The following is a 22534-nucleotide window of genomic DNA, read 5'->3' as shown; positions in this document are numbered from 1 at the left end:
TTGGTGGGCGTAGAATAATCTATAAATCCATGCCCCCATTTAGACTTTGCTCTAAGCCCCCAATTGACACAGGTTATTCACCAATTTTCCCAATTATGAATCATGTAATAATGAGCATTTCCATGCTAACTTCCTCTCTCCTTTTGGGAGGATTATTTCTCTAAGTCAAATTCCCAGGATGGGAATAACAGAATCAAGACTTTAACCATTTTCTTGGTTCCTGGAACATATTGTTAAATTGCTTTCTAAAGGGGCTGGACCTAATCTACCTGGAGCAAGCTGGGAAGTGAGGACTACAGTTCTGTTACATTATAACCAGCACTGAACATCAATCATATAATGTTTTCCCATGTCAAACATATAAAATGGCTAGTGATTTCAGTAACTTACTGTGTGCCAATTTTGTGCTAAGTCCTTGGTACGTGTGAACTCCTTTCATTCTTCAAACAACCACATATGTTCAGGGCTGTATTATCCCATTTCATAGATGAGGACACTGAGGCATGCTGATGATGTAGACAAAACCCCACAGCTATGAGGTCATGGAGCCTGAACTCAAGTTCAAGTAGTCAAGCTCCGGGAGCTGTGCACTGAACTTCTATTGGGATTGAACACATTTCACATATAACATTTCCTTCTTAAAATAATGTTTATTATCCTATTATAAAAACCAATACATGCTTTTTATAAAAAATTTACAAGATCCAAGAAATCCGGAAGATTTTACCCAAAGGCCCGTGCTACCCAGAGATAACTGTTAACATTTTGGTATACCTCTGCTATTTTAAAAACTTAATCACAGTATTATAATGCTTTAATAGATCTGGGACAGAGAATATACAGTTTAGCATACTTCTGTGTTTACTTAACTTTATATCACAGGCCCCTATCATTAAATATGATTTACCGATATCATTAAATACCCACTTCATTAAATAATCTTTAACAACCTGATGTTTGGGGGCTTTGCATAGTTTGTGTTTAGTAGTAGCCAGTCCCCTGTTGGATACTTTGGTTGCTTCCAGTTTTTGACTTTTATAAATATCCCTTCTACTGAAGTCTTAGGCTGAGCACCCGACCAGCTCCCAAGTAGAATCCTGGCAGGGAGTCTGTGGGGTCAAAGAACATTTTAATGACCCTGTGCACATAGGTAATGGCTTCCTGAAATTTCTGCATCTGATTGGCAGTGGATGGGACTGCATCTCACCAACATCATCACTGGTAGTTACCATGTTTAAAAGTCTTTGCTCAGGTATTTCTTCTTCTGTGACTTCCTTCATGGTTGATGAAATACTCATTTATTGTGAATAATTCAAACAAGACAAAAATGAAGAACACTATGGCTCTCTATAAATCTTCATTCCAAAGATTCTAGACTCTTCAAAGATTCTAGACTTTTTCTGTTGTTTCTCCCTTTCTGTTGGTATGAAATATATATGTACATAAAATATTATTTATATGGCATAATTACAGACGTGATTTTAAGTAACTTTTTTCACTTGATATAATATGAATATTTTCCCATGACACTCAATCCAAAATATATATATAGTACATATGGTACAAAAATATATACACCTGTATATATGTATATATATATGTATATATATATGTATCATCATTTGCCACTTTTAACAGCTGCATAATAGTTCATGCTAGAGTTTCTTGAATTTATTTAACCAAATTCTATTAATGGGCATTTGGGCTGTTTTATTTTCTTTTCCATCATTGGACATATATTATTTGACACTTGTGCAAATTATCTCCATAAGATGAATTCCTAGAAGTAAGCTTGTGGGATCATAGAATGTCCATGTTTAAAATTTTGATAGTTATTGCTAAATAATCCTCCAAAAAAGGATGACCCAATTTACAAAGCTCCTGAAAGTGTACATGAGTGCCTATTTCTCTCCTCCACTTCCTTCACAAATACTCGGTATTAGTCTTTTATTATTTTTAACATTTCTTATCTAATAAGTAAAAATGTCCTATTGGCAGGGAGAGTAATGATCTTCTTATGCCTTTATTGATGTTTTGCCTTCTTTAAATTGCTTATTTGTATATTTTGCCCATTTTTAATTGGGCTGCCTTTTTGTATTGATTTATAGGAGCAAGTCTATGTATTACATGTACTAACTCTTTGCTATATACATTACTAATATTTTCTGCCAGTTTATTATTTCTTTTGTTTATGGTGTATTTTGCTCTACAGAATTTTAAACTTTTTAGGTATTCAACTATATCTGTATTTTCTTTTATAGTTCTTGGACCAGCTTCACACTAAGAAAAACCTGCCTCACCCCCCCAGGATTATGAAGAAAGTTCTCCTATATTTTATTCTAGTACTGTTATGATTTTTTTTTTTTTTTTTTGCGATATGCGGGCCTATCACCGTTGTGGCCTCTCCCGTTGCGGAGCACAGGCTCCAGACGCGCAGGCTCAGCGGCCATGGCTCACGGGCCCAGCCGCTCCACGGCATGTGGGATCTTCCCGGACCGGGGCACGAACCCGTGTCCCCTGCATCGGCAGGCAGACTCTCAACCACTGCACCACCAGGGAAGCCCCTGTTACGATTTTTTAACAAGTAAATTTTTATTCATTCTGCATTTTTATGGCTTATGGTATAAAATTTCAGTTCCTAGAGGCCACCTGCATTCCTTGGATTTTGGCCCCTTCATCCTCAAAGCCAGCAGTGTAGCATCTTTAAATCACTCATCCTAATATATTCCACCATATATGTAAATTTCTCAGCACACTTGGTCCACTCCTTTCTCGAAGATTCACCCCTTCTGTACTAACATACTGACGTAGAATAATTGAATTCTTAGTCTAAGAGAACCTAATTTTGAATCTTGCCTTTGCCATTGCCTTGCTGTCTGATCCAGTTTCTTCATATTTTAAATGAGAATAATAAGCTATATTACAAAAGATGTTTTAGGTTTCAAATAACAGAAAACTTAAAAGAGTTCAAACAAGAAAGACAGGTTACTAGCTCAAGTAGCCGAAAGGACCAAAACAAGGCATTCATCTTGTTTATCCTAGTACTTCAGGATGCCTTCAGTGGCAAGTAAGAGAAAACCGCAACTCAACCTCACAAACACCAGGAAGAAGAAATCTACAGGTAAGGCAAGCTCCACCTGCTCTACATTAATATTTCCCTACAATTCACTTGAGATTTATATGGTTTTATGTCACAATTATCTTCTCAAATAATTATATTGCCCGATCACCTTTTCATTCGTATCTCAGCCCCTTCCCTGTTTACTTCACGGTACTTACCATAATTTCCTATTATAGGTCCCCTATTTACTGCCTGCTCTGACTCCCTGAAGGAGTCTTTGTGTCTGTCACCACTATATCTCCAGCGCCTAGAGCAGTGCCTGGAACGTGGTAGGTTCTCGGAAAATAGTCACTGACTGATTGATTTATTTCAAGGCTGAGCCATTCCCATCCCCACTTGCACGGTAAGAGAATGTTAGTTTCCCCACATCCTCAAGGTAAGTATATCATACAGCTTTAAAATTTGGCCAGATATATAAATATAGCATTTTTCCTTTTTCTCTTCCTGGCGCTCTCCTACACATCCCTCAAAGCCTTATTCAAGACCCCTCCCCTGAGAAACCTTCCTCACATCAACTCTTTCAGTCCCGCCCTACCCAGTTTTTCTCCCTTCTTTGTGCTGTAACACGTTTTTCATTAAGTTTTATGAGCAAAGCATGCTGTTTTGTTGAGCATCCCTACTACTTAGAAACGCCTTTAAAGAGGACCCCTTGGGACTTCCTTGGTGGTGCAGTGGTTAAGAATCCGCCTGCAAATGCAGAGGACACGGGTTCGAGCCCTGGTCTGGGAAGATCCCACATGCCGCGGAGCTCGTGCGCAACAACTAGTGAGCCTGCGCTCTAGAGCCCGCGAGCCACAACTACTGAGCCCGCGTGCCACAACTACTGCAGCCCACGCGCCTAGAGCCCAAGCTCTGCAACAAGAGAAGCCACCGCAAAGAGAAGCCCGCGCACGGCAAGGAAGAGTAGCCTCCACTCACTGCAACTAGAGAAAGCCTGCGCAGCAACGAAGACCCAATGTAACCAAAAATAAATAGATTTATTTATTTATTTTATAAAATAAATAAAGAGGGCCCCTCGCCTAGCGTCAGTGCTTAGACAGTTGCCATGGAGACAGGCTTCCGGAATTGACGGTTGCCCTGACAACGGACGCGCGGTGGTTAGCTTTCAGAACGCAGCCTGTGATTGGTCGAGAGGAAACAAACTGTGTAACCACCTTCTCCTTCACCACTCCGCCTACGGAAGATAGAAGAAGCCTTTGACACCGCTGTACCCAAAGCGAAGGCCGCCCCGGAACTCCAGGGTTTCCTCCGCCTTTGCCCTCAGAGGACCGACGCCCTGAGGAGCCGGAATCCCGCGGGGACCTGGGAAATGTAGTTAGGGAGCCTGCGCAGGCGCAGAGGCATTCATGGCACAGGGGCTGCGCACTCCGCGGCGCCGCCTTCGTGCGGACTGTCTGTGGGGGACCCACTCGAAGTCCAAGACCCAATTGCCAGGTACTTAAGGATACGAGTGTTCATGACACTCATTGTGTCCTCCCCGTCTTTGACCAGAAGAGAGGCTCGGAGCGGTCTCGGAGTCTTAGGCCATCTAGAGCAGGGGTCCCCAACCTTCTGGCCGGTGTACCCACCAGTCCATGGCCTGTTAGGAACCGGGCGGCACAACAGGAGGTGAACAGCGAGCGAGCAAAGCTTCATCTGGGGGTCCCCACTGCTCTCATTACCGCCTGGACCATAACCCACCGCCCGCCACAGGTCAGTAGAAAACTTGTCTTCCACGAAACCGGTCCCTGGTGCCAAAAAGGTTAGGGACCGCTGATCTAGAGGACAGAGAGGAAGGAGAAGCTGGGCGAGACTGGGGCATGCCGTCAAGGAGCCTGAGGCTGGACGGGGGGCGGGCTTTGAGGCGAGGCGGTTGTAGGGGCGGGGTTATGAGGCGTGGTTATGAGCAGGACTAGAGCGGGAATTGGCTGGAATGGGCGTGGACGGGAGGGCGACCCTGGAAAAGGGGTGGGACCTCAGGTGGGATTGAGCCAATGAAGCTGGAGCAGGCGGAACTCGCTGACTGTCCTGAGAATCCTCCTATCCAATATCCTTCTTGAGTCCACGGGCGAAAGTGAGGCTCAGAGAAGAGTGGAGATTCGTCCAGGGCTGTTCACTGATCTTTCATTCTTGGTTTAGGGACTCATTGGCTGAATTAAGTGGTGTTGAACCAGTTCAGTTTCTAAGCTAACTTTCTAAGGAAGGTAATTAGTAAATGTTTTGTAATAAGAAATTTATCGTTATTATTGTTTTATGAGTAATACAAGACTGAAGCATGTGTCACTTTTTGGCTCTCACTCCTTGTCGTAACGGGTGTAAATGATCTCTCAGGAATAGAATGGCCCAACCCTTGTGACGCCGTGTTTTCCTGGTGAGTTTATCAGGTCTTTCTGTCCCTCTGTAACAGCTGAAATTTATCAAGCACGGAAGTTTTCTGACTCAGTGGAGATCTGCTTTTATGCAGCTTATGGTACAAAGGGAACAACTCTTTTCTATCTTGTTGGGATTTCTTTCACCAGCAGATAGGTAGGCCTACCCATAATTTTCAAAGCCAGCAATGAAATGCTATTAGACAACACAAAAAGTCCTCATGTAATAAAGAGTGACTCCATTATTTTTTTTTACTTTTTCTTAAGATTTTTTTGATGTGGACCATTTTTTTTAAAGTCTTTATTGGATTTGTTACAATATTGCTTCTGTTTTATGTTTTGGTTTTTTGGCCACAAGGCACGTGGGATCTTAGCTCCCCGACCAGGGATCAAACCCTCACTCCGTGCATTGGAAGGCAAAGCCTTAACCACTGGACTGCCAGGGAGGTCCCTTTTTTCTTTCTTTCTTTTTTTTCTTTTTTTTTTTTGTGTGTGTATTTTTTGCCCACACCACGCAGCTTGCGGGATCTTAGCTCCCCGACCAGGGACTGCACCTAGGACCATAGGCAGTGAATGCACCAAGTCCTAACCACTGGACTGCCAGGGAATTCCCAACTCCGTTTTTTTCAATGTTTGCTGAAAGCATTGAGCCTCACCCCTCCCTTTTCCCGTGTCCCACATCTGGGGAAGCAGATTGGAAAGCCTGGCTGTGACCTCTTTTGGTGCCACAACGGATAAGATACTACTGTTTAGGCATCCACATCCCACCTCCTTGGTTTATGCAGAGCGGCCCCTTTCCATCCTCCTAAGATGCCACTGCCTGTCCCAAGATTCTATTTATTTCAATCCATGCCCTTTGAAACTTTCAACCGCGACTGTGACTGAACAATCTGTATCACTTGCCGTGAATGGAAGTTTGCTGTAAAAGTAAATGCAACGAAAACTACTATTTGCCCATTTTCAGTGGATAGCATTGCCCACCCAAAGTGCAGAGTTTGGGGTCCTGGGGAGAGGCTAAGTGTTAAAGCTACTTTCTCATTGGGGTGACCAAGAGGGATCAACAGACTCAAAAAGGGAACACTGGTCTCTCGGGTTGGATAGAGTAAGATGCCAGCCCCACCCCATTCCCCACCCCTGCCAACCCACAGTGGACATGTAGCATGACATGAGGGAAATAAACAGCCACCGAAGTCTGACACCCAACTATGTGGCCATAGCATAATCTATTTCATCCTGATGGATACAATTAAGAGTCCATTGGCAGGATGCTAGGCCTTAGCCGAGTGTTCCCCAACCTCATTCGATGACATACCACCGTCAATTTGTTTTGCTGTAGTTGTGTGCCATGCATTTTCCTTTAAATCAGCTTAAAAACAAAACAAATCAATTTATTTTTAAAGAGGACTTCCTACCACTACCATGAGTGGGAGACTGGTATCTCTTGTCAGTAGAGGAAAAAGGGGGAGAGGGGAAGTAAAATAAGTACCAGGAGAGCAAAACAATATTAAATTCTAGCAACAACTCTTGCCTGAGCCTGAGGCCTACTGTGTCTTTGTAACTAGAGAGGAATAAACATGCCGTCTACGCTTCCTCCTTGATCAAGTAGGATTGCATGAGAATGGAAAAGTGCCGGTTGATGACGTGATGAGGACCAACTGAAATTGAGTGGTTCCCTGGTGGTCCTTGCCCCTCCCAGACTTTGGGAAAACAGATTTAACCATCTCATCGTAGGGTGGTTTTCACCATTAGGAGCCCTTCCATCCTAGAATGTGAGCACTTGGCAGGTAGTGACTGTGCATGCCCAGCCTTTGCCCGGGTGTGTGGCACTGAGCTGAGAAAAGCAACCAACACTTAGAAACTCAAAACTTTAATCTGAGAACCAACACACAAACATGAGGTCAGGTGTTTCTACACTGGCCCACAGAACACAGGTCATTAGTTACATAGATTTCCCCCCCCGCCCCCCCACACACACAATGGCTGCCAACTTTCTACAAGGCCTCTGACCTCTATCTGTGGTGTCAAAACTCTTGGTTGAACACACTGATCAAGTTGAGTTTCCGCCCCTGCCCTGCCCTGCCCCTCAGGTATATATCAGGCCTGTTGCCCAGATACAACAGGTGGGGAATTGGACGTTTCCGCCATTTGAAAACCAGTACACTCCCCACTGTGGTGTGAACGGTCAGCCAATAAGGTCCCAGTTTCAGCGACCAGCACAACTCAAGGTGCAAGGTTTGAAAATCCTAAGGGCTCAGAGCACAGACTCCTGAACTTTCTTTAGCACCAAAAATATGAAAGAATATTAAAAGTGTCAAGAGTCCAATGTCTTTGTAAGATTGTGCTTCAGCAAAGAGGTGACTGGGTCACTTAGCTGGTGGGACACAAAAGCTCAGGGCCGAGGAGGTGCCATCAAGAGAGTTGGTGGTGTGGTTCCCTGAGGTGAGACTCAGCTGTAGAACAAGCCTGGCCAAGGTGAGCAGTGAACTCTGGGGCTCCAACAGGAAGGACTGTGTCCTCACTGGGCTCGGCAACAATCCTCAGGGGACTTGCTGTGACATGAGAGAATGTGGTATTTTAAGACGTCACTTGGCAATGGAAACGAGGCCATCCATTTCCCTCTGATTCTAGAAGCTTCAAGGCAAGGGCAGGGATTACCGTATTGGTGTTCCCCACCCTGGAGCCTAGGGAAGTGCCTGGTGAGTGGCCAACTTGGACAACTGGTAAAGGAGGAACATTCCAGCAGTCATTTCTGTGCATCACAGTTTTTGCTACCAAGCACATCTTCTGTATAAATGGTGTGAACCATGTGGAGACAGCAACATCCAATGCAGCTTTCCTAACTGAATCCAGCTGTTTACGGTATTAACTCTCACGATAAATTGGGTCTCATCATTTAACCAACAACTTTAAATGGGAGGAGATTATGGGAAGGGGTGGTATGTGGATATGGGAGGGGGTCCTTTTGAGTGAGAGGTTTGGGAGGTTAGGAGTGGAAAGTTCTTGCCATGCAATGTTAGCTTACGTGCTCTTCTTGGCTGTTTGCGGGTTAAGAAATTACTAGGACAGGGCTTCCCTGGTGGTGCAGTGGCTAAGAATCTGCCTGCCAATGCAGCGGACGTGGGTTCAAGCCCTGGTCCAGGAAGATCCCACATGCTGCGGAGCAACTAAGCCCGTGCCCCACAACTACTGAGCCTGCACTCTAGAGCCTGCGAGCCACAACTACTGAGCCTGTGTGCCACAACTACTGAAGCCCATGCGCCTAGAGCCCATGCTCCGCAACAAGAGAAGTCACCACAGTGAGAAGCCTGTGCATCGCAACAAGGAGTAGCCTCCACTCGCCGCAACCACAGAAGAGCCCATGTGCAGCAACGAAGACCCAATGCAGCCAAAAAAATAAATAATTAATTTTTAAAAAAGAAAGAAAGAAAGTACTAGGACAGAGCTGAGAGATGGAGGGAAGAAAAAGGCTAGGCTTTTTTTTTTTTTTTTTAAGAGCAAAGTGCTGGGTTTTTGGATCCAACAAAGCCAAGGATATTTTGGTGGAAAACTTTAAAAATAAAAGCCATGCACATTATTAGTAATAACGTTAACTGCAGTGAAATAAAGATAGAGGTTTGCCTAATTTTCTCTTCCTTTTAATGTAAAAGAGTATATTTGTTATATCTGATGTGTGTTTGTAGCTCACACTTGGTGAGTACTTACTATGTGCTGGGCACTTAGTTCTAAAGTGCTTTACATCTCTTTATCCTCACAACAGCCCTATGAAGTAGGTAGCTATTATTTTGCCCATCTTACAGATGAGGACACTGAAGCCCTGAAAGGTTCCATGACTTTCCCTAGGTCACTTAGGTGGCAGATGGCAGAGCTGGGATTTAACTCAGCAGACTGGCTCCAGTCTACCTCTGACTTCCGAAGCTCCACAGCTTCTCAATGTTTGTGTTTTCATTGTTTTAATGAAACTCATGCGTGCAAATTTTCTAATCAATCTTTATTAATAAAGAGATTTATTACTCTTGGAGGAGAGGGGCTTACACTGGGATGGTTTCAACTTTAGGCCTCGGGTGAACACATTCTCAGATGTCTGGGATCCTGCTGCCACCCAGCAGCCATGGGCAGAATTGCTACCTGCTTCTTTGGAGTGTGAACTCACTGATGTCGGCTAAGACCTGAGCAGCAGCACAAGGCTTTCTGACAATGTGGACACTGATGTGGTTTCTCCTTGGTGTGAATTCTCTGATGCTGACTGAGATGGGCTCTAAGGCCAAAGGCTTTCCCACACACATCACAAGCATAAGGCTTCTCACCAGTGTGAGTTCTCTGATGCTGCATCAGATTTGCTTTCTGGGTGAAGGCTTTCCCACATTCGGCACACACAAAAGGCTTCTCCCCACTGTGAACTCTCCGATGCGTAGAAAGGCACGAGCTCTGGCTGAAGGCTTTCCCACATTCCTGACAAACGTAAGGCTTTTCTCCAGTATGAATCCTCTGGTGTCGGATGAGTGGAGCACCCCAGCTGAAGGTTTTCCCACAGTCACCACATTTGTAGGGTTTCTCACCTGTGTGAATTCTCTGATGCTTAGAAAAGTATGAGCTCTGGCTGAAGGCTTTCCCGCATTCCTGACAAACGTAAGGCTTTTCTCCAGTGTGAACTCTCTGGTGTTGGATGAGTCGAGCGCGCAGGTTGAAGGTTTTCCCACAGTCACCACATTCATAGGGCTTCTCACCTGTGTGAATTCTCTGATGCTTGGAAAGGCACGAGCTCTGCTGCGATGTTTTCCCGCATTCATTTTGCTCAAAGGACTTCTTTCCTGCCTGAGTTCCCTGATGTTGAACAAGGTGGTTACTGTAGGCAAAGACTTCATCAGACTTGTTAGGTTCAAAGGGCTTCTCCGCAGTTTGGATTAACTGATGTTCTGAGAGACATGCACTTTGGCTGTGCTCACTCTTATGAGTGGACTGATGTTTGGCAAGGGAGGCACTACGAACGAAGGCCTTCCCGCAGTCCCCACATTCATACGGCCTCACTCCAGAGTGGATCCTCTGGTGGCGGGTGAGCTGTGAACTTTGGCCAAAGGCCTTCCCACACTGGTTACATTCAAAGGGCTTCACCCTGGCATGAATCCGCTCGTGCTGAGTCAGGTATTTCCTGCAGCTGAAGGCTTTCTCACATTTGTTACACTTAAAGCGCTTCTCGCTGACCCTTGGAGGCTCTCTGTGCTCTGGGTTCTCATTCAAGATCTTCCTGCTCTCGTCGAGTCCTTGTTTTTCTCTGGTGTGAATGCTCTGGTGGCAAGTTAAGGTCGAGTGGCAAATGAAGCGCTCACCACACTCCTGACATTCGTAGGGGGTTTCCACAGCGTGGATTTTCTGGTGCTGAACAAGGTGTTCATTTTGGCTGAAGGTCTCCTTGCATTCAGCACAGCTGTAGGGCTTTTCTGTGGCGTGAATGGCCAGGTGTTGATTTAGGTGGGAGGGCCGGGTAAAACTCTTGGTGCATTTGTGGCACTTGTAGGGCCTGTAGCCTGTGTGAACCCTCTGGTGTTCATTAAGGTGAGTGTTCCGGTAAAAGGCTTTCCCACATTTGTTGCATTCATAAGGCTTCTCGCCCCTGTGAACCCTCTGGTGGGTCTTTAGGGTCAGGATATGGCTGAAGCGTTTCCCACACTCATCGCACTTATAAGGTTTTTCTCCAGTGTGAACAGACTGGTGTTTGACAAGCAAGGAGCTTCGCCTGAAGGCCTTCCCGCACTCCTGACACACAGCGGTCGTTTTTGCAGCATGAATTTTCTGATGGTGGAGGAGGTATTTCTTAAAGTTGAAGATCGCCTTGCATGTGGCACATTCGTAGCGTTTCCGAGGGTGGGTTTTCTGATACCGGGTGAGGTGAAAGGTTTGGCTGAAACTCTCACCATATTCATTACATTTGTAGGATTTACCACCTGGGGGTGGTTTGTGATGCTCAACAGGCTGTGAGTCGTGACCTGCTGGACCATCACTGTCTTGACTCTTACATGGTTTTTCTTCACTGTGAATGTTCTGATGCCCCAGGAGGTATGTATTCTGACTAGAAGTCTTCCCGCACTTGTTACCCACATAGGACTTGGAGCTTGTGTGAGTCACTGACTGCACAAAAAGGCAAGAACTCTGGTTGACATCTTTCTCACACTCTTGAAGCACAGTGGGGTCCTCCCTAGTGTGAAGAATCCAGTGCTGGATCAGATGGTAGCTCTGGCTGAAGCTCTTCTCACACTCACTACATTTATATGGTTTCTCCCCTCCCTGGATGTTATCCTGCTGGCTCTGGTCTGAGTAGCACCCAAAGTCATTCCCACTTTCCTGAGACTTAGCTGGTGTCAGGTTCCTTTCAGGAAGATCAAGAGTCACAGAACCCGCTCCTGGGAAAAGGAGGGACTTGGGACCAAGGCCTCTCTTGAGTTCGTGGCTCTCGAGTTCGTGGCTCTTGCATTCTGTGGGACTTTCCTCGCTGGTAACAATATCGGACTTCAGAAGACTTTCCGGATCTCCTAGCAAACTATCTAACCAGCTCTGACCTATGCAGGTTTTTTCCAGATGGGAGTTCCAGAGGCCATCCTTGGAAAACATCTCGGTAATCTCCTGGGAGAGTCCTTCTTCCAAGAAGTCCTGTGGCAGAGGAGAGGTCTTGGCCTCAGCGGTGTCTGAAAGAGAGGGCAAGTGCAAATGTCTCCTGTGCCCTGGGGGTTGAAGACAGGAGCTGCACGCTGAGAGCAGACAAAAGGGAGAACAGGTGATGGGTCCTGAGTCAGGCCTATCTGGCAAGGGGATGAAGGAGACGGGGCCAGAGTGGTGATCCAGCTGGAATTGGCATCACAGGAAACAGAGCCCATTTCCAGGAGGATTAAGAGGGAAGCCGGGGGCTTCCCTGGTGGCGCAGTGGTTGAGAGTCCGCCTGCCGATGCAGGGGACATGGGTTCGTGCCCCGGTCCGGGAAGATCCCACATGCCGCAGAGCGGCTGGGCCCGTGAGCCATGGCCGCTGAGCCTGCGTGTCCAGAGCCTGTGCTCCGCAATGGGAGAGGCCACAACAGTGAGAGGCCCGCGTACCGCACAAAAAAAAAAAAAAAAAAAAAGAGGGAAGCTGGGCAACCTCGAGGGTTCCACGCAGAAGTGGAGGCTCTCAGTGGATACTCTCCACCATCACCCCCATCAGCTAAGGCCCACTTCCTAGAGAAGTGCACTCAATGGAAAAGAGGTATAAACGATAACAATGCAATACAATTGTTACCACGTGGTTATTGTAACCACATCCAAAGGTGGTTTGCACGTGGTTACACATGCTTGGAACCAGCCTGGATGTTAAGGTGGCAGAAACAGAAATCCACGGTTGCAGGAGCCTGGGCCTATGTGAAAACACCTGTACGCTCAACGGGAGGCTACAGAAGGTCCATGTTCACAAGCTCACGAGAGGTGAGCAGAGAATGGAGCTCCAGGCTGACGGCTGGGGTGCAGGCTGAGACTGAGCCATGCAGCCTCCACTCCGTGGCCTCTGGTTCAGGGGTCCTTCTCCTCATGTTAACAGCCTAACAATGAGAAAAGCCTCCAGTGCCCCAGGCAGGGCCCTGCCTCTGCTTTTTCCTCCTGGGGATGTCTCAACCAGTGTTAACACCCGGGAATCCTCACTGCTTGACTGGATCCCCTGGAGAAACCGTGGCCTGGAAGAGGGCAGACTGAAGGCTCTTGGCAGCATTTAAGCCCGGGCTTGAGTTACTAACAGATGGGCCATTTGCTAGGCCCTGTGGACCAGGAAGGAAGGATGGGCCTGAACGAAAATGGGGGTGAAACAGGTAGACGGGGTCCACAGTGCTCAAGGGGCACAAGGCAGGAAGGTGGAGAGACCAACTCAGGGAATGGAAGGCCGACCCCTGCTGAGTCTGGAAGGATGTGGAGGGGACAGAGGAAGGGCACCAGGACAACCACGTGCTGAACACAGAGGCAGGTGGAGATAAGGCGTGCAGGGTGAGGGTCCTGGACCTAAAGCCAGTGCAAGGCAGGGTGAAGCCTGGAAGCAGGGAATCAAGCTGTCTGGGTAGACAAACTGGGTGGGATGGAGGTCCCAAAGGTGGAGGGCCCACAAAGGGCCACACCCCACGACCCTTCCACCCTCCCGCTCGCTGGGTGCTGGTGGGCCCTCTCTGCCCACTCACCAGGGCCTGTTGACTCTGGGCTTCCTTTCGCCAGGGCCGCCAGCTCTTCCCCATCATCTGGATGGGAGGTCAGGTTGGGTCTGGGGGGATCTGAAGGGAGAGAAGAGCATTGTCACCAACCAGATGACAGCAGCATGGAGGGCCATCTGGCCGCTGAGCGGGAACCTCCCAGCTCCCCTGACTATTCAGCACCTCATCCAGCGCACGGCTCCCAAGGGCCAGATGCAGCACTGGGTGACTCCAGGGATGCCTGCCCTACAGGGTTCCCAGTCCAGTGGAGGAGAGGGACCTGGACAGTCACAATCCAGAGTGATCAGAGCTGTGACAACTGGGCCTGGGAACACAAAGGATCTGTAACAGCTCTTGAGGAATGAGCAGAGTGGCCGGGGAGAGGCAGGTTCTTCTTCGGCCATGTGAGATTTGTTCATTCACCCATGGACCACACACGGCCAGAGGTCTCCATGGGCCAGGCCCCGTGATGAAGTGTGTTGGGGTCCCAGAGCTCAATCACGCACTCTACCCCCTGCAAACTTCCTCAAGGAAGGGAGCACAGAGTTGTAATCCCTGGGGAAATGTGCTACAGTGGGGAGAAAGCCACTGCTAACTTCAAAGATGAGAGGCCATGCGCCCAGCAAGTAGGCTTCATCTTTTAGCTGAAAGAGGGCAAGGAAAGAGATTCTCCCCTACAGCCTCCAGAAGGAACCAGCCGTGCTCACACCTGGATTTCAGCCAAGGCAGACCCACTTCAAACTTCTGACCTCCATGGGGCTTCCCTGGTGGCGCAGTGGTTAAGAACCTGCCTGCCAATGCAGGGGACACAGGTTCGAGCCCTGCTCCGGGAAGATCGCACATGCCGTGGAGCAACTAAGCCCGTGCGCCACAACTACTGAGCCTGCGCTTTAGAGCCCGCAAGGCACAACTACTGAGCCCGCGTGCCACAACTACTGAAGCCCACGTGCCTAGAGCCCGTGCTCTGCAACAAGAGAAGCCACTGCAATGAGAAGGCCGCGCACCACAATGAAGAGTAGCCCCGCTCGCTGCAACTAGAGAAAGCCCGTGCTCAGCAACGAAGACCCAACTCAGCCAAAAATAAAATAAAACAAATAAATTAAAAACAACCACAAAAAACAAAAAACTTCTGACCTCCAGAACCATCAGTCAGTGTGTGCTGTTTTCAGCCACATTTGTGGCATCTGCAAGAGCAGCCATAGCAAACGATTACACCACTCATATATATAGACACACAAACGTGTGCCAGGGAGTCAAGGGAAACACATTTCTACCATGGATTGTAATTTAAAAATTGCAGGGGCTTCCCTGGTGGCACAGTGGTTGAGAGTCCGCCTGCCGATGCAGGGGATACGGGTTCGTGCCCCAGTCTGGGAAGGTCCCACATGCCGGGGAGCGGCTGGGCCCATGAGCTGTGGCTGTTGAGCCTGCGCGTCCGGAGCCTGTGCTCCGCAACGGGAGAGGCCACAACAGTGAGAGGCCCACATACTGCAAAAAAAAAAAAAAAAAAAAAAAAATTGCAGACACTGAGATTTGACCTCCCACAAGCTGCTTCTGTAGCACACATTGAGCAGTTTAGAGAAAATCTGCCCCAATGCAATAAAATTACATGAAATGATAGTTTTCAGTGTGTAATCCTTTTTTTCCTTTTTAAAAATCTTTTGGAATAAATTATTTTTTCTGCTTTTGGAAAAGAAAGAAGGAACTTGAGAAGGGGAAATGAGCTGATCAGGATGAGGTGACACGGATGAGGAGCAGCACAGGCTCCACCTAGTGTCTCAGCCCTGCCGTTCCCTCCCTGTGTGACACTGCTGTTCACAGCCCAGGGAAAACGGTTAGCGCCGCAGGCTGCCTGCTCTCCTTGGAAAGGCCTGCTCGCAAGGCTGGCCCTTGGCTGGTGTCTGGGAACCTGGATTTCGGGGGTGGGGGGTTCCAGCATTCCCTAACCAGTAAGAGGGGCTCCCTGTGCCCAAACGCCTGCTTCCCTTCGGGAAGTCTAGGATTTGGGTACGTGGCAGGCAGAGGGTGCCTACGCGACCAGCCCCCGGTAAAGAACCTGGGTGCTGGGTCTCTAACGAGCATCCTCATAGACATTTCCTATGTGTTGACGCACCTGGTCGCTGGGGGAATTAAGCATGTCCCCTGTGACTCCATGGGGCGAGGACTCTGGAAGCTGGCGCCGGCCCCCCTGTACTTGGCCCCCCGAGCCTTCCCCTCTTGCTGGCTGTGCTCGCAGCCCTTCACTGTGGTAAGTCATGGCCGTGAGTAGGACCATGCACTGAGTCCCTAGTCAATCACCAAATGTCGGGGTGCTCCTAGGGACTCCCACAGAGCTGGGAAGGTGACTTCCCCTCTTTGAACCTCGATTTCAGGAGGATCAAGAAAACAGGGAGTCAGACTTCTTGCAGGGTGATTGGAAGATGGGAGGAGAGCATTGTAAGCGCTTGCCCAGCACAAGACCCAGCTCCTGACACAGCAGCTCTTGCTGCTCACTCATCTATTCGTTGAGCCCCCAAAGCGGGTACTGTCCGTTCCGGACACGGGGGCTCCACCAGGGAGCAGCACGAGTCCCTGTCCGCAGGAAGCTCCCATCCTGGCAGAGGGAGACAGACCATAAAATGAGCTGTCAGAACATGAAGGAGCGGTGGGCATGCCGGGCAGGAGAAAAGCAGGGAGTGCTCATGGGGTTGCAGTTTGTCTTTAAAAAGGGACGCCCCCATGGTGGTGCAGTGGTTAAGAATCCGCCTGCCAAAGTGGGATCCTGATGTCGGCTCTTCCCGGACCAGGGATCGAACCTGGTCTGGGAAGATCCCACATGCCACGGAGCAACTGAGCCTGTGCGCCACAACTACTGAGCCCACGAGACACAACTGCTGAGCCCACGTGCCACAACTACTGAAGCCCACACACCTAGAGCCCGTGCTCCACAAGAGAAGTCACCACAATGAGAAGCCTGTGCACCGCAACGAAGAGTAGCCCCCGCTCGCTGCAACTAGAGAAAGCCCGCGCACAGCAACAAAGTCCCAACGCAGCCAGAAATAAATAAAATTTTTACTTTTTTTAAGGGAAAAAAGAAAAAAAGGGAAGCCCTGAGTCAGGGAGGGGACAGAGGAGAGCAAATGCAAAGATCCCTAAGTGTCAGCTGGAGGAATTCCTCTACCATGATAAGAGGAAAGGCAGGGGCTGGATCAGGGTTTCTCAACCTGGGCACTACTGCCATTTGGGGTCGGATAATCCCTGCATTCTGGGATATGGGGCAGTACCTCTGGGCTCCACCTACTGGATCCCAGGAGCCCACCCACCACTGCCAACTGGTGACAATCAAAAAGGTCGCCAGGCATTGCCAATGTTGCAGAATCGGCCAGCTGAGTACCCTGGTCTGAGGCACTCAGGAGGCAGGGGCTCCTTCCATGGGTGACAAGAGAGCCAGGGGTGATCACCGAGCAGGGCAGCGACAGGCCCCTGGGGCTGAGGTGGACACTCACTCAGCAGGAAGAGGTCCTGGTAGTTGTCCAGTGCCGTGTCCCAGAACAGGTGCCCCTGGTCCAGCCCCAGCTGCTCCCAGTCCTCCAAGGTGAAGTCCATGGCTATGTCCTCGAGGGTCGCAAATTCCTGGAATGTAACACACTGTCAGTGATGACTGCGGGGCTGGGGTCAGGGAGGGGCCAACGGCTCACTCAGCACCCCCAGCCCCCCATGCACCAGGCCTTTGGCAAAAGTCGTCTTGTGAGAACCTTCAGATGTAAGACACTGGGCATCCCCGTATTTTCTAGGCAAGGACAAGGAGTCTTGAAGAGGAGGCGTGAGGTTCCCTCAAGGTCACAGAGGTGGGTCTGCCTGATCCTGACATCCATCTACCTTGGCTTTTGTTTTTTTCAGTGTTTGTTCAAGATTTTAAGTTTTTTAAATTAAAAAAAATTTTTTTAATTATAGTTGATTTACAATGTTATGTTAATTTCTGCTGTACAGCAAAGTGATTCAGTTATACATATACATTCTTTTTCACATTCTTTTCCCTTATGGTTTATCACAGGATACTGAATATAGTTCCCTGTAGGGCCTTGTTGTTTATCCATTCTATATATAGTAGTTTGCATCTGCTAATCCCAAACTTCCAATCCTTCCCTCCCCCACCCCCTCCCACTTGGCAACCACAAGTCTGTTCTGTGTCTGTGAGCCTGTTTCTGCTTCATTTACTCATTCCACAAACACCTCGAGGAACTTCCCTGGTGGCGCAGTGACTAAGACTCCACGCTCCCAGTGCAGGGGGCCCAGGTTCCATCCCTGGTCAGGGAACTAGATCCCACATGCATGCCACAACTAAGGAGCTGCCAAGCAGCAGCTAAGGAGCCCATGTGCCACAACTCAGACCCAGTGCAAACACATAAATATTAAAATACAAACAAACAAACAAAAAATATCTTGAGGCTTCCTGTGTGCCAAACCGGTGATGGTCCCTGGGGACCCAGAGATGAGTCCCAATCAGTACTTATCCCCGTGGAGTGCCAAGTCTGGTGGGGCTGACAGATATGGTCAGGGACACCCCATCCCGGTGGATTTGTGCTACAGCGGAGGCAGCAGGGGTGATATGGGAGACCAGAGCGGGGAGGAGCCGACGCTGCCCAGGGAAAGTGGGGGGAATGAGCTGGGTCTTGAAGGCTGTGGAAGACTCACCAGCCAAAGATGGTGGGCGGGGTATATTCTAGCAGAGGGAGGAGCCTGAGCAAAGGCAGGAAGCTGGAAAGTACAGAGTAACATTTTACCACCAGGCCAAGGAGGGAGTACGGCGTGTGTGGGGACACGGAGAAGACAGGGTGGAGGGGGGCAGGACCCAGGTCATGCAGGGATGGGTTCAGAAACCTGGATTTTATCCTATAGGCAATAAGGACTCCTGGAAGGATACTGAGCAGGAGAGCGACAGTGTGAGGGCTTTCCTTTAAGAAGATCGAGTTGGGGGACTTCCCTGGTGGTGCAGTGGTTAAGAATCCACCTGCCAATGCAGGGGACACGGGTTCAAGCCCTGGTCTGGGAAGATCCCACATGCCGCGGAGCCCGCGAGCCACAACTACTGAAGCCTGCGCGCCTAGAGCCCGTGCTCCGCAACAAAGAGAAGCCACCGCAATGAGAAGCCCGCGCACCGCATTGAAGAGTAGCCCCCGCTTGCTGCAACTAGAGAAAGTCTGAGCACAGCAATGAAGACCCAATGCAGCCAAATATAAATAAGCGAATTAATTAATTAAAAAAAAAAAGATCGAGTTAGGGACCATGATAAGACAGTGAGCCAGAACAAGGCAGGCCAGCTGTGCAGCCTTTGGGGATGATGGGTTAGGATAGGGAGGGACCCTCGACTCACCTCAGTCATAGCCAATGGGGGCCCAGCAGCCGAGTCCTCCTTTAAGCTCCCCCTCCTGGAAGAAAGTGTCCCTTCCTCAGAGTCAGCCAGGGCTGACTCTGGCCATGCTGGATGAGCCCCCAAAACGTCCAGAAGCAGGAGGAGGAGTCAAAACATAAGTCTCCCTGCAGGAATCACAATTCTACTTACTGAAACCACCCAGCCCCACGTTTCTCCTGTGCTTCAGAGCCCACCAGGCCACTTCACAACCCTTCTTGGCACTCACAGTCAGTAAATACAGCCAGTAAATACCCACTTGGGAGAGGTGGAGATTCAGATCTATCACCTTGGTGGAGCCTTCTGTCTTGCTCCCCACTGTGTGCACAGTGCCTCGCACACAGTAGGGATTTTTAAAATATCTGTTGACAGAACACATGTGTCTCTAACTGAACCCCTGGGACGATGCTTCTGATATTTCTGATATCATCTCTAAGACTTGAGTCCAGGTGAGCCTCCAAGACTGTTGATGTTTCTTCAACCTTTTTTTTTAAACCATGACCCACAGTAACACAGACAATATATACCATGACTACTCATTTGCATACATAACTGAACAAAAGCTTCATGAAATAATACTTCATCTTACAAAGTAGGATGGACTGGGATGTTTACCATTCTTGTTGCTTTTATTTTACTTCATTAAAAAAATTATGGTCACTGCCCCTCGAGTTATTTTCATGACCCATAGTATGCAAAACACTGTACCACTGGTGCGGCCACTGTGTATTTCCTAAGTAGCATATACCTATGGGGTGTTGAAGGCATTCCATAACATGAATCAGCAACGACACAGGTCCCCAATTCTTAAGTCTCTGGGGCCAGGTATGCTTTGAATTCAGAAATTTTCAGACTTTAAAAAGATGATCCAGGGACTTCCCTGGTGGTCCAATGGTTAAGACTTCGCCTTCCAATGCAGGGGGTGTGGGTTCGATACCTGGTTGGGGAGCTAAGATCTCACATGCCTCATGGCGAAAAAACCAAAACATAAAACGGAAGCAATATGGTAACAAATTCAATAAAAACTTAAAAAAATGGCCCACGTCAAAAAAAAAACGCTTAAAAAAAAAAGGTGATCCACCATATATATGGTGTATTTCATTAGAATCCTAATGCAGTGGGGCGGGGGGAGGGCGCTGGCGGGAGCATTTCATAATTGAATACTTTGATATTTCTAGAACAGAGGTATCAATATTCACTCTAGGTAGGATAATTAAAAGTAATAAATCACAGCAGTTCTAATCAGTTGCGGGCACCAAATCCATGGAAAAAAATGTTTGGTTTTCAGAGCTTTCTAGATTTTGTGACTGCAGATAAGGGAATGTGGTAGACCTATAATAAGTGCTAACATTTTACCCAACGAGGATTTCCCTCACGACAGAGGTTAAGCCGTGACTTTTTAGTATAATTTGATCCACAGATTTTTTAATTTTTATTTTATTGAAGTAAAGTTGATTTACAATGTTGTGTTAGTTTCTGGTATACAGCAAAGTGATTCAGTTATTTATATATATATGTACATACAGTATATGTGTGTGTGTATATATATATATTCTTTTTCATATTCTTTTCTATTATGGTTTACTACAGGATATTGAATGTAGTTCCCTGTGCTACATAGTAGGACCTTGTTGTTTATCCAGTCTATATATAATAGTTTGCATCTGCTAATCCCAAACTCCCAATCTGTCCCTCCCCCAGCCCCCTCCCCCTTGGCAACCAGAAGTCTGTTCCCTATGTCCAATCCATAGATGTTTTTTGTTTTTTGCGGTACGCGGGCCTCTCACTGTTGTGGCCTCTCCCGTTGTGGAGCACAGGCTCCGGACGCGCAGGCTCAGTGGCCATGGCTTATGGGCCCAGCTGCTCCGCGGCATGTGGGATCTTCCCGGACCGGGGCACAAACCCGTGTCCCCTGCATCGGCAGGCGGACTCTCAACCACTGCGCCACCAGGGAAGCCCCACAGATGTTTTATCTGGCCTGAGTTGGCACTGAGTGTTTTGATAGGAAATTCTTTTAAATAATCCCAAACTTAAAAGCTGGGAGATTTCACCTAAAAACTTGATTTCTAGCTTCTGAAAAATCCTAGGATTTGGCCACCTGGGGTCTGCATTCCCATGAAGCTAGTTTGTTGGAGGCCGTTTAGAGCTACTCCCGCACCCCGCTTTAGATGGGGTGAGCCCTCACAGATGCCCCACAGCCCTCACCCAGACCTCTTCTCTCCTTTTCCTTATCTGCCTGGCGCTCACAGATATCTGAGTTTGAGAACTCTACGTACAGTTTCCAGATTCCGTTCTGTCCACATCTCATACACTCTCAGCCCTGGGAGGGAAGAAACTGGAGCCCCGATGCGAAGCTCAAGGTCACCCAGCCTGTCATAATAACTTGAGACAAATAGAACTGGAAAACCTTAGGCCCTGGAGTCAGGGAATCTTGCCTGTTCCTGGTGTAGGACCATGGCCAGATCATTCACGTTTTCCGTGCCTGTTTCTACATGTACAAAATGGGGCAGATACAACTCATCCACCATCTCTTGTCTACAATTCTGAAAACGTAAGGCTCTGAAAACCAGAACTTTATTCAAAAATTGGCAGCCAATCTGAGCCCGAATTGCCACAGGCTATGTATATTCTTTATTCCCCTTTAGTGTGAATATTCATGCCTTTTCCGGCAGAAATACTCGATTTCCAAGAATTGCCCCAGATCTCGCTTGGGGGTGTTGCCTAATTATGAAACATGCACTCTCTAAATTCTGAGAAATTCTGATTCCCGAGATGATGCTGGTGGCTGCGGAGCTGACAGGAGAAAATGCGAGGACACAGCGGCGCCTGGCACACACAAAGCGCCCAAATAAATGGTAAAATATCTTGACTTTCTAAGGAACTCCCATTCATTCATCCCTCAAGATCCGACCCAGCTCTGCCAAAGACTTCAGGCAACTCACCCCCTCCTTCAGCCTCAGTTTCCTCACCCAAGAATAAAATAAAATAGAATCGATCCTCTCAGGGCTGCCGGTGAGAGGTGGAAACCACTTCAGCAAGATCCTGTATCGTAACTCTGAACAAGGGCTCAAGACTCCACCTAGATACCCACAGCCCAAGGCGACTCGCCCAGTGCCGAAGTCGCCCCAAAAGCATTCCGTCACCTCTCGTCTTCAGCGACCCCAGCACCGGCGTCTCCTCACCTCGAAACAGCGGTCAGCCGGGTTAAAAGACTCGACCCCAACGGGTGGGAGCCGGAGACCCAACGCCTCTGACACGCGCCTCCCCGCAGCCACTTCCGTTACCGGGAGAATCTCTTCAGAGCTACTCCCCACCCAGGATCCTCCGCGCCACCCCCAGGACCCCGTTTACCAGAGAGCTATGCGGACGCCTTTCTTCGTCTTCCCATCGCCGCCCGCTTCTTCGTCCTTAGAGGCCCCGCTGAGCACACTGGGAAATAAAGTAGAAAGGGACTCGGCATCAGGTGGCATCTGGGTATTGTAGTC

General features: G+C 48.4%; 2 protein-coding genes across 6 annotated transcripts in view; one reads left to right on the top strand and one right to left on the bottom strand.

Moving 5' to 3' along the window:
• The window catches only part of LOC308605562 (uncharacterized protein), a 26606-nt gene extending 15142 nt beyond the window's left edge, over positions 1 to 11464 (top strand). The window contains exons 6-8 of one of the 3 annotated variants that reach the window (XR_014013708.1): positions 2262 to 3121; positions 3298 to 4813; positions 5359 to 5477. The gene's annotated coding sequence lies outside the window, so the exon portion shown is untranslated. Of the gene's footprint in view, positions 1 to 2261; positions 4814 to 5358; positions 5478 to 11398 lie in introns of those variants that run through there. The other 2 variants (XR_014013707.1, XR_014013709.1) reach the window with 2 other exon arrangements.
• Positions 7445 to 22534, bottom strand: ZNF473 (zinc finger protein 473). Of its 3 annotated transcripts, none has more exons than XM_081215725.1 (5): positions 22232 to 22381; positions 19014 to 19068; positions 17146 to 17272; positions 13652 to 13741; positions 7445 to 12146 (listed from the first exon to the last, which is right to left on the bottom strand). In XM_081215725.1, exons 2-5 carry the CDS (start codon positions 19020 to 19022, stop codon positions 9616 to 9618), a joined length of 2757 nt encoding a protein of 918 aa, XP_081071851.1. In that variant the 5' UTR covers positions 19023 to 19068; positions 22232 to 22381; the 3' UTR covers positions 7445 to 9615. The 3 variants fall into 3 exon arrangements, with proteins under 3 accessions (XP_081071851.1, XP_081071852.1, XP_081071850.1); XM_081215724.1 differs by lacking the exon at positions 22232 to 22381 and adding an exon at positions 22401 to 22534 and having other exon boundaries at positions 7467 to 12146; XM_081215726.1 differs by lacking the exons at positions 19014 to 19068; positions 22232 to 22381 and adding an exon at positions 22401 to 22464.

Source organism: Mesoplodon bidens (genome assembly GCF_964165515.1).
Source record: "Mesoplodon bidens genome assembly, chromosome: 18".
Lineage (NCBI taxonomy): Eukaryota > Metazoa > Chordata > Mammalia > Artiodactyla > Ziphiidae > Mesoplodon > Mesoplodon bidens.
Note: the sequence above shows the minus strand (reverse complement) of the source record. Positions and strands in the feature narration are given on the sequence as shown.